General features: G+C 31.1%; 2 protein-coding genes across 2 annotated transcripts; both read right to left on the bottom strand.

Moving 5' to 3' along the window:
* On the bottom strand, positions 1-5,645 carry LOC123884203 (probable inactive serine/threonine-protein kinase fnkC). Its single transcript, XM_045933250.1, has 8 exons — positions 5,531-5,645; positions 5,274-5,363; positions 4,559-4,728; positions 3,728-4,016; positions 3,443-3,594; positions 3,280-3,306; positions 984-1,013; positions 1-369 (listed from the first exon to the last, which is right to left on the bottom strand). Exons 2-8 carry the CDS (start codon positions 5,321-5,323, stop codon positions 209-211), a joined length of 879 nt encoding a protein of 292 aa, XP_045789206.1. The 5' UTR covers positions 5,324-5,363; positions 5,531-5,645; the 3' UTR covers positions 1-208.
* A 2,401-nt stretch (positions 5,646-8,046) lies between these two features.
* Positions 8,047-11,189, bottom strand: LOC123884201 (BTB/POZ and MATH domain-containing protein 1-like). Its single transcript, XM_045933248.1, has 6 exons — positions 11,101-11,189; positions 10,559-10,688; positions 9,788-9,957; positions 9,077-9,359; positions 8,807-8,976; positions 8,047-8,467 (listed from the first exon to the last, which is right to left on the bottom strand). Exons 1-6 carry the CDS (start codon positions 11,162-11,164, stop codon positions 8,322-8,324), a joined length of 963 nt encoding a protein of 320 aa, XP_045789204.1. The 5' UTR covers positions 11,165-11,189; the 3' UTR covers positions 8,047-8,321.
* Between the last annotated feature and the right edge of the window lie 977 nt (positions 11,190-12,166).

The raw sequence follows: 12,166 nt of genomic DNA, 5'->3' as shown, positions 1-12,166 counted from the left end.
TAATGTGCACGCACAACCAACCTTATTTTTTTGGTGAATACAACCAACCTTAATTATATTTGAAATACATCAAAATGAAATACAAAGAAAGAAAAATGTCCACAAACAACTTTAAATGAAGGACACCTAGATGAAATACAAGGAAACAATCTTACAACAAACGACATTGATTCTCATTTTATTTTTAAATTAATCACAAGTTAATGATCTAATTAGAGGAAAACTTAGTCATGGATACTTGGATTTCAACCTCCATGCTTATAACATCCTTTACAATAAATCCATTTGTTGCTTTATTGAGTTCACTTAGAGATATGAACTTTGAATATCCTATAGCATTACTACTCGAAGAACCCAACCAGTTGTTTACTGCAGCGGAAACAACAAAATCAACTTAGCATATATTTTTAAATAAATAAAAATATCATATTTTAATTCTTATGTCCTTAAAATCAGTAAAAAATATATGAGACAAGAAAGAATGGTGAAAAATATATATTTAGCTAAATGGAATAACGTCAATGATGAAGTCATTATGTTTGGTCTAATGGAGAGAAATTTGAATAGTATGCATGAAGTTTTAGATTTGATTCTCTACTCTAAGATTTTAAAATTGATGGCCAAAATCATTGATCTTTTCCACCATGTCCTTATTGCGGGAAAACTAATCACCCATAAAAAATATGTTGGTGGAGGTCTATTGCAAAATGTTACGAATGTGTATGAAAAAAATATGAAAAAAAAATGTTGGAAGTCTCACCACAACAACAAGAGAAAGTTAAACATCTATTTTCAAAGTAAAAATTATTTGGCATACTATTTTCAAAGTAAACATCTATTTTCAAAGTAAAAATTGGTAATGTAGCATACATTTCTCTAGAAGACATTTAAACAATTCAAATTAAAAATTACTTAATTATATTTTAAATTAATTTTCCAATATTTTATATTTTCTTAAATAAGTTATTGTACGAAACTATTACCTGCAGCTTTCATCCAGTTGCCTGCTACAGCTGAAAAAACCATATACATCTTAGCATAAATATTTAAATAAATAAAAAACCATAATCATTGTGTCAGAAAATAAATCCTCAAAATAAGAAGTACTATTAATAAATATATCATTAGTTTCTGTATAATTAAAGATATATAATAAAATAAATTCATGATACAGATATTATTGGGATGCAATTTATATGTTTGGCAAAAATATAGGATTAAATTTGTATTTAAAATTATATTTAGTATAAGGGTATAATTTAAAAATATGATTTGTACTGCAATTTAACTTAGCTCAATATATAGAAGATGAATACAAACACAATACAGTAAATCAATAGTATATATATCACGAATCCAGGTGTTGATTAACGAGTTAAAAAAAGGAGAAGGAGGATAATACAATTCAAGAATTTGCAGATAATTTTTTTGGCATTGCTAAGAGGATGGGCACTCAATTTCCTCATTCTAGAATTGAAGGAAAAAATCGTGTAAAATGTTTTAAGTGTTACTCAAATATATAATATTGGAGAAAGACTACAAATTATTATTTGAACATAAAAGTTGTGTGATTTAAAGAAATAATCACAAAAAACCAAATGTATCCTTCTCAGCGGAGAAAGTCAAATGTGTGGTGGACGATTCGGATATGGGAACAAGAGCCCGGGATCGGACGGGTTTAATTTCACATTTCTAAAAGGTGGATTGGAGGTTGTTAGTGGTGATGTCATGACTTTTATGCATGAGTTCCATGCGAATGCAATTCTTCTTAAAGCTTTCTCCTCATATTTTATTACCCTTGTTCCCAAAAATCTTTAATCCTCAATCATTGGGTGATTTTCGTCCGATTTCCCTTCTTGGTTGCATGTACAAGATTGTGGTTATAAGGTGTTGACAAAGAGACTTAGTTTTGTCATGGAGTCGCTTATTTCGAAGAACCAATCCGCTTTTCTTAAAGGTCGTATCCTTGTGGATGAGATACTTGCGATCAATGAGGTAGTTGATTGGGTGAAAAAAAAAAAAAGAAAGAGTGTTGGATTTTCAAAGTGGACTTTGAGAAGGCTTATGACTCGGTAAGTTGGAGCTTCTTGGACTACATACTACGGAGGTTTGGGTTTGATGATAAATGGAGGAGTTGGATTAGAGCATCTGTGTTTGCAGGAAGTTTATCGGTGTTGGTTAACGGAAGCCCAACGGAGCAAATCGATATTTCCAAGGGACTTAAGCAAGGAGATCCTCTTGCACCATTCTTGTTTAACCTTGTGGCGGAAGGTCTTGGAGCTCTTATGAAGAATGCAGTTAATCTTGGATACTTTAAGGGTATTCAAATTAGTAATTCGGGTGTAACAATGTCTCATCTACAATACGCCGATGATACTCTCTTTGTTGGGGAGGCATGTGTTGAGAATCTTTGGACTATAAAGGCGATGTATGTAGAACAAAGAAGGAGGGCGGTCTTGGGGTTAAAGATTTGCGCATTATGAATATTTCACTTCTAGCCAAATGGAAATGGAGACTACTTTCGAAAGGTGAATCAATTTGTCATAATGTTCTCTGTGACAAGTATGAGGCTGGGGAGTGGGATGGTTTGCATGTCTAGGACGTTGCCATCGGCCAAAGGTTCACATGGTGGAATGATCTTATGAATATTGGGGTGGTTGGCGGGGCGGATCATATCCATGGAATTTTTTTCAAAAAAATTGGTAATGGTGGTACCACTAGCTTTTGGCACAATTATTGGTTGGGACCTCAACCGTTGAAGGAGGTTTTTTCATGCATTTTTATAATTTCGGTTCAAAAAGAGAGTAGTGTGCTAGAGGTTGGGAGTGGGAGGTTAGGTGGAGGCGCAACCTCTTTGTGTGGGAGAAGGAGATTCGAGATGCATTGTTGGAAGTGTTGACCCCCATCCAATTATCCAAGGACGAGGATGAATGGAGATGTCACTATGTAAATGGAGGTATGTTCTTGGTTAGTTCACTTTACAAATATCTATCCGGAAGGATCATCCCCCCGATTGCAAGGGATCCGGAGTTGATTAGGGACTTGGGGATCTTATGGGAAAGTCTTGCACCATCAAAAGTCATTGTGTTCTCTTGGCAACTCTTACTTCGTTGCTTACCAATAAGGGTTAATCTCGCCAAACAGAAAATTGTTGATCATGGATACAACTCTTTTTATGTGTTATGCCCGATGCATTTAGAAAATTAGAATGTGTTATCTCTTTACACATATTCTTTTGCCGTTAAAAAAAAAATAATCACAAAAAACCAATTAATATACCTGATGAGGGACGAAACCAGTCACTTGCTGCGGCAGGAAAAAATAAATACTAATTAGCATAAATTTTTAAAATATAATTCTTAATTTCTTATATCCTCAAAATCAGTGTAAAAAAAAAATCCACTAATTTTAAAAGCATTAATAAATTAAACAACATTAATACCTGTTTTTTTATGATGTCTATTATGAAGTTGATCTAAAATTTTTATCGTGTAAGTTGCATACACTGTTCTGTTTGCAGCACAATTTTTTAGATCAAGATATAAAGATACATATTCACTTGTTTTATTTCCTTTAGGATAAATCAACAAACTCCTGCATGTATAATAAATTGCACAAAATTAATTTTGTTATGAAAACAATTATAACTAAAATTAAAAAGATGAATTTGTTAGATATATATAGTAGTAATAATTAAATGTGATGATAAGAAGTTGATTATACGTACCAGTCTCTCTCACCAACATGTTGGATATTAGATTCGTAACTAGTGTCTTGCAATGTTGAAAATTTCCCAAATTTCCATGTGAAGGAGTCATTAGTAGGATTCTTGATCATAGAAAGAATTTCTGATTTGGCAGAATGGCCGCCATATACAAAAACTTCAGCTCCAAACTCACATGAATCATTAACAAGGTATCCATTTGATTTATCTTTTAACTCCTTCAATGAAATTAATTCCTCAAAACCCAATTCAGTGTTCTTTTCACTAAATGTCCGCACCGCGCCGCCAGCATCTACATTAATCAAATTGCCACAATTTTACATGTAAGTGAATTGAATTACAAAAAGAAAAAAGTCGCGCGTAACAAACAAGGCTGACCGACTCCATGAGATTCCCACAAAAAACACACGAAGTACCATAAAGGTCAACAATCATCGTACGTCTAAACATATTTTGACGGATGGGAATATTGTACCGAAGTAACTGCCAAGAGATTGAAAATTATAACCTTATAGAAGGAGCCTGATTCTTCCAAACCCACTCCAAAAGTTTAACTTCCACAACCAAACACCCCCACCCCACCCCCCCTCCCGAAAAGGATAGACTTCCCCTAATCTTATGGGGGAGGGGTTTTATTTGCGTGGTTAAATAAGTGGCCAAATCGTGCTCCCCGGCAAACAAACCCCTTCCCCATCTTGAACAACACTCTTGCACAATATGTGCCTAATTCTTTTTATGGTAATTATTTAATATGCTTTTTTTTTGTAAATTTTAGTATGTAAATTAATATTTTCAGTAACATAATTTTTATATATGTAAGTAGTATATATATACCTTGGATGGTCAAATAGTTTTTGTGCATCTGATCATACACGAACAACTTAAAATTTACATTAACCTTCCAACCATTAGCATACTTCTCTGTATCTGCAATTTGTAGGTATAAGGATACATAACCTTTGTCATTTCTTTGCGAATTATCACCTGGATGGAGTACCAACTTCCTAGAGTACACATAGCAACACCAATTAGCTTAACATACATAATCATAATTTTAATTAGCAAAAAATATTAAGGAAAACACTCGAAGAATTTATAAAAATGATAAATTAGAATTTTAGAAGTATATTTTGGCACTCCCCCTCTAAAAGAATTTATCAAATGAGTCACAAAGGTGTGCCTCCATATTTTCCTTGCACTTTTATTTTTCTGTTTGTTTTCTTGTCTTATGTTAGAGATTGTTAGGTCATAGTAGAGTGTATTTTTGGTATCTCTTTATTTTTCTGAACTTTCTCTCGTATATTTTTTGTTATTTTTTTAAAAATATTTTAATATAATATATTTGCCATTAAAAAAAGGGGGCTAGATAAGTAAATGATCCCTATAGTTTATCAGAATTTTGTTTTTAGTCCATATGGATTTTTTTCGCACTTTTTGGTCCTTGAGGTATTTTCTATCATGAATTTTGGTGCATACTTTTCATTCAACTCGTGCATATCATTTGTTAAAAATCAATCAGGAAGGAAAAATGAGAAGAAAAAAAACTAACCATTTGTGTCCACCAAATTGAAAATCATTGGAGACGTACTTTGTATTCATTAACTAGCTGGTGGCTGCGTTCTCTTTGATCTAAAAATACCTGCATTTATATGTGTAGATAATTTCTTTGAATTCAAGAATTATAGAAAGAAAATAATTATATATAACAATAGCAATATGAAGAAAAATTTCTTATAAAAGTGACTGAATGGAATGAATAACTATAAAGAAAAACAAATTAATCTTGAGACCAAGAAAAATACATACCAACACCACTATGAGAACTTGAATATGGCTTGCAGATGCAGATAGTATCCATTTCAAACAACACTATATTTTCTCTAACTGATGTGTTAATTAAGGTGAGTAATTGGGATAAGTAATTTATAGACATTTTGTGACCAAAAACTAGAATTAAAATTCTAACAAAAATTATTAAAAATTGACTAGAGATTTTCATTAAAGAATATGACCAAGAAACTTGAATTAAAGAATGACTACCAAATTTTGTTTTTAAAAGACCAAAAATATTATGAAAATAATAAGCAAATTCTTAGCACAAGTGGCCAAGGAGGCCAATTAAACATAAATGTAATACAATCCTGATCATAGCATCTTGGTGCTGTGCATAACAACAGTTCGCAAACACCCAAAACTATAACTCTATTTTATAGTTGATTAATATTTTCCAAAGACTTGAATTAAATAATGACCGAAGAAGAATTAAATCGAATGATCATTGCATTTGCATCGTTGTGTTTTTTAGACTTATGCATTGTTGTTTGTTGGGTTCTCTCCCAAATGGGACCCACAAGGTTAAACAAAAATAAAAGAAAAATAGATATAGCGATAGATAAATAAATAATATTGTAATGGGCTAGGTTTATGTTGGAAATATATTTTTTTTTTTATGGGGAAAACGATTTGACGTTGTTACGGTATGGCGTTGTAACAAATGAAAGTCGTCTGATCACTAATATCAATAATTTTGTAAATGAGTTAATTTTATTTGTTCAGTCTAATAATCAATGACTAAGATGTAAAATACCGTGAAACTGTATAATTTTTTACTGTAGGCAATCTCAATACCGTCTATGTTGGTGACAGCCGGTGAGAGTGATGAAGGAATAAGATGTTTTAAATATTGAGAACAAAAATTGAACTGATTTTGTTTGGTCCTCTATGTTTATTTCGTTCGGTCCGATCTCCATTGATTTGGTTCTTTCGAATGGTAATCCTTTTCTTGATTGTTCTTCTTCCTAATGATTCGCTCCCTTGTTAATTGTTTGACAAACTCTCGATACTTCTTTGTTAATGCAATATGAATTTGAGAGAAGATACTAGAAGATATTTAATTAGTCTTATATGTATTAGACTTTTGTTATAACTTGGCCAAGGATAGTTTTGTCTACAAATATAGGGGTTTTTTTGACAAACTATATATCTATATATCGGTTAAATAAGAGTAAAAATAATTTCCATTACTAATTACTAATAGTTCCAACAAAAATTCTGTCAAAAAAATAATTTCAGCAATTATGCTCCTCGACACAAAATCCTTTCAGTAAAATACATTATGTTTAGTCTAGTAATGAGAGATTTATGTAGTATGTTTGAGATTTTGAATTCAATCCACCCTCAATTATAAAAAACAAAAATCATTTCAATAAATATTATCTTCGTGCAATAGATTAAAAAACAAAATTTTTTAATACAAGAAGAGTAGCCCATTTAGTCAAATCATTGGCCTTTTTTGGTTATAAAAATCAAACCATCGATTTTAATATTATATTGGGTCTTTAGATATGTTTTAAAGCATCAAAACATCATCACATTCGATTAGGAGAAATCAAACCTATATGACTTCAATGGAAATAAAATCCACTGAACTTGATACAATTACAAATTAAATGCCACCACATTTACTCCAAATCTTAAAAGCATTAGTTTTTTTAAATAATAAAAAAAAAAAGCAAAGAGAAAAAGAAAACTTATAAATAGAAATCCAATCCAAGGCACCAAGAATTAATGCAGGGGCCAATAATACATAAGATAACTTCATTACTCCCTCCGGTCCTTATTATAAGGAACACTTTGAAAAAATCACACAGACCAATGAAGCACATTTAACATAGTTATTTTCATTTAATACTCTTATAAATTTTAATTTATTCCATGTATACCCTTATTTAATTACTCTTTATTCAACTAACTTACTTATTTTTAAATTCTCTCTCATAATAAATAAGGGCATAAGTGAAATTGAACATTTAAAACATTTGAAAATTGGTCAAAGTTTCTTATAAAAAGGACCAAATATTTTACCCTAAGTGTTCCTTATAAAAAGGACCGGAGGGAGTATTAATTAGTACAATAAACTTTAATTTAATCCTAAAGGCTAAAGTTAAACAGTTCTCCACCTAATCCACTATTGACCACCTCATCCCCAACAAAACACATTCCCTGCTCCCAATCTCCATGGAGCCAAAAACAGCCAATTTTCCCAACAATAAAAAAACCCCATCCACTTTCTTTGTTACTTCAATAAATAGATTATATATCTCTTCAAGTAGTATTAAATATCTAAGTCTAGTTATATGTTGTTTCAACATGTTTATTTTCAATTAATTTGATTCTTACACATTTTAAAAGAGAGACAATTAAAACTTACATGAACTAAAATAGAAATCTGAAAAATACGTAACCAACTGTATTTTATATTGTACACAACACTTAGTTTAATTAAAATAAAAATACTAAAAATTAATAAAATACAAGAAAAATGAAATTTAGAGAAAACAGTCCACAAACAACATTATTTAAAGGATGGCCAAATGAAATACAAACAAAAGTGTTTCCACATCAAAGTTGGCGAATGCTTCTGTAACTTTAGACTCGTTACATTTAACGCCCACTTATTATAAAGACTGGCTCCGCATTCACCGAAAGTTTGTAAAATACAAGAATACAAGAAATTGTGCACCACAACCACACAATAACCACAAAGGGATTGTATTTTATTCTATTTTTAAATTAGTAAATAATCTAGAAGGGGAATCTAAATTATTGAAATCTTAAAGATTTCAACTTCCAAGATTACAACATCGTCTTTAATATATCCGTTTGCTTCTTGCTTGAGATCACTAAGATATATGAATTTGTAATCTCCCTGGTCTGTTTGTGAGGCACTAAACGAGAAGTTTTCTGCAGCAGAGAAATGCATACAACTTAGAAGAAAATTTTAATTAAAAAATAAATAATATTATAATTAATTTCTTATGATCCCCCAAAAACCAACAATGAATTGACCAGAGTGATAAGGGTTTTGGTCTCCTTAAGCATACGGTCAGAGATTCCATTCCTAACTTATGCATATGGAGAAATTCGGTTGAGAGGAAATAATCCACCTTGTATGCCGCACAGATTCCCCAACGAAGATTAGTCATTGCTAATGGCGGTGAAAATTTCATACCAATATAATATAAAAAAATTAAAAATGTCTTCAAAATTATAATAAGCATTACTAATGATAAGCAACATTACCTGTTTTCTCATAATTTTTATTGTTAAGCTGGTCTAAAATTTTTATCTTGACACTTGCATTCACTGCTTTTTTTGATGGGAACTTTTTCCAATCTGTTAGCTGCAAGATTAATGCTAGATAGCCTCTGAATCCCTCTGCATCATATCCGCGAGGAAGAACCTTTAACATCCTTTTGGTTAAAAAAAAAAGTCAAAACAAAAAAAAAATTACTCACAAATAATAATATTTTTTCAAGGATAAGATAGTACAAAATCTAAATATGGCATTACCATTCTCTCTCACCAACGGTGAAGGGTTTGGAAGTGCCCTCTGCTGTCCAAAATGAAAATTTGTCAAGTTTCCAAGTGAGTGAGACTTGTGGAGGATCATTGACTAAATAAAGAGTTTCCCATTTGTCACAATGGCGAATCACAAAAACTTCAGCTCCAAACACACATGTATCTTCAACAAAGTATCCATTAGATGAATCAAAGAGTTCATCCAATGAAATTAATTTCTCAAAACCCCATTCACTTTTCATTTCACTAAACTTTCGTACAGCACCATCACCATCTACAATAATCAAATTACTTATTATAATGTTTTTTTTTTAAAGATTAAAACTACCTCAACATTCTCTTTAAAGATTAAAATAAAATAATACAAAATATTGGGGCGACATAAATCAAACACAATCAAATCACATAAACAACCCAAACGTACATACAAATCGGATAAACACAGCAAAAGTGATCTAAATAAAACTGAAACAAACACGCATACACCACAAAAACTACACAACGAACTCACGTACGTGCACGAAACCAGATAGAAAAAATGTTGTATAAGCCTTCACATTTTAATATATAGTATTTCATTAAAAATAAATTGAAATGACATATATACATAGATTTTTTTCAGGTGATATTTAAATTAGTTTTATCTTTTCATTTTTACTTTTGAAATAGCAAACTTTATAAATAATAGTATAGTGTATATACCTTGGATGGTCAAATAATTGTTATTATATTGATCCAGCACAAACAGCTTAAAGTTAACATTAACTTCCCAACCACGAGAAAGGTTCTCTGTATTTACAATTGCCAAGTATAAAGAGACGTGGTCTTTGCTACTTCTTTTCGATTTTCCACTTGGATAGAGTACCAACTTCCTAGAGAAAAAGATAGAAACAACATATTGGAAAAGTCATATAATAAATTGGCAAAATTATATATAACATGGACAAAAGCCTAAATAAATTATTTTTAGGCCCACTCATATAAGCAGAAAAAAAATAAAGAAAAAAATGATTCAAAATATAATAATTGATGTGATTATTTTTTCTTTTAACTTTTTTGATTGATGTGTTTATCTTAAATTTTGTATCTATATTATGTGTCTCAATAACATATCAAATAATTTTCAATTTTTCTAAAAATTTCAATGGACGATCTATATGATATAATATTTCAATCCAACGGCCGATTTTGTAAAATTCGTATTCGTTATAATGTTATTCGAGACTTGTTCATCATGCACCACATGAATAACTTGTGCATGTTAGACTTGGCGACTTATACTAATACATTAGATGCATGTTTTCATAATAAATTACCGAAAATACAGTTTTGCCTCACTTGTACTAAAAGATATATTTTCCAAATTAATTTATATTATAAATAGCAAAATGTTTATCAGAAGGGTAATGATTAAAGATACATTAGATGAGTCTGAAAGGAAAAATGAGGGGTTTAAAAAAAAAAACAACTGACCATGTGTAATCACCAACTTGAAAAGCATCAGACTCATACTTCTCCCCCAATTTGTCCATCGACGAGGGATATGGGTCGATCTTAAACAAGTAGTCGGCGGGTGGTAGATCCCTCTTTGATATGGAAATACCTGCATATATTATTTATATATAATTGCCATTTAAAAAAAAATACAATTTCTTATAAGTTATTCGACAATTTTTTATTTGTCCGTCCAAAATATAATATTTTGAGATTAGACTTCCGTGCAGTTAGCCTTTTATACATTCACACATTTAAGATATCAATGGTCGTTCGATTAAGAATGTATACTTCATATTTAAGCTTGATCTTTTAAGTTATGAAATAAAAAGTAAAATATTTTGTTACTGCCGTGATCAATTGATCACCAACACCAAATATTACGTTGTTATGTAATTTACAGGTTTGCTAATTAATTAAACTAGTCCCATGCTTCTTACATATAGAACAAAAATAAATGAATATTGTTTCATATAAAAATGCCTTAATCAAATTAATGTTAGCCTAAAAAGAATGCATACCAACACCATTGTGAGCACTTGAAATTGCCTTATTGCTGGTAGTCTCCAGATCAGACGACATCATGTGTTAAAGGTGATGAGCAATTAGGATGAGTATGAGATCCAATTATATAGAAATTATGTGATTAAAAAATGAATTAAAGATTGACCTGATTTAAAAATGACTAAGAGATTTTAATTATAGAACGACCAGCAACTTGGAATTAAAGAATGATTATATTTTAATTAATTAATAGTATTTCCAAATGACTTATTGAAATAAATTAACATTGACAAAAAATTTAAATACGAGAAATGATTAAATATATGGTCACCATTGTTAGAAGTCTCACATTGGCTAGAGATATGACAAAGATAACCCCCTCAAGCTAGCTTTTGTGGTTTAATATAGGCCTTCCAAATTCTAATAATCATCTCAAAGTCAATCGACTATGACATTTTTTTATATTAGATAGACGAAAAAACAAGTCAGTGAAAACTCAGACATAAAGTGAAGAAATCGGAATTCGATATTTGATCCTGACGTTTGACCTAGTAATTTCGGCATTTGTGTCAGATGTCACAATTTTTTAATATGCACAATATAATTAGTTTGTTTACCTTATCTTTTAAAAAATTGTAACCATTTACCCAGCAATTAGTTACATAAACAAATTTATAAGTGAAATAAAAGTTAAATAAATTACCAACAATTCTTCAGATGTAATGTATAATCAGTCGTTACTAACAAGTGGTGTGGAGGGTGTTTGGGGAGACAGAGGGTTTGTGGTTTAAGGTTTTTGTAGCTTAGTATGGAGAGGAGGGTGGCCTCAGGGGAGGGGAATGTAATGCGTCAACTTGGTGGAAGGATTTGAATGTTGTTAGGGAAGGGAGGGGTTAGCGAGGAGAGTTGGATTGACGAGAATACAATTAGAGTTATCGAAAATAGTGAAAGGGTGTTGTTTTGGAAGGAAAATTGGTTGGGGAGGAGGATCTCTAGCATCTAGATTCCCTAGACTATTTGGCTTAGCTTTGGTTCAGGAGATTTCGGTGGCCGGGATCTGTAGATTGGGCTGGACTAGGGGTG

Source organism: Trifolium pratense, linkage group LG5, assembly GCF_020283565.1.
Source record: "Trifolium pratense cultivar HEN17-A07 linkage group LG5, ARS_RC_1.1, whole genome shotgun sequence".
NCBI classification, from domain to species: domain Eukaryota; kingdom Viridiplantae; phylum Streptophyta; class Magnoliopsida; order Fabales; family Fabaceae; genus Trifolium; species Trifolium pratense.
The sequence above is the reverse complement of the archived record's forward strand: the minus strand, read 5'-3'. Positions and strand labels throughout refer to the sequence as shown.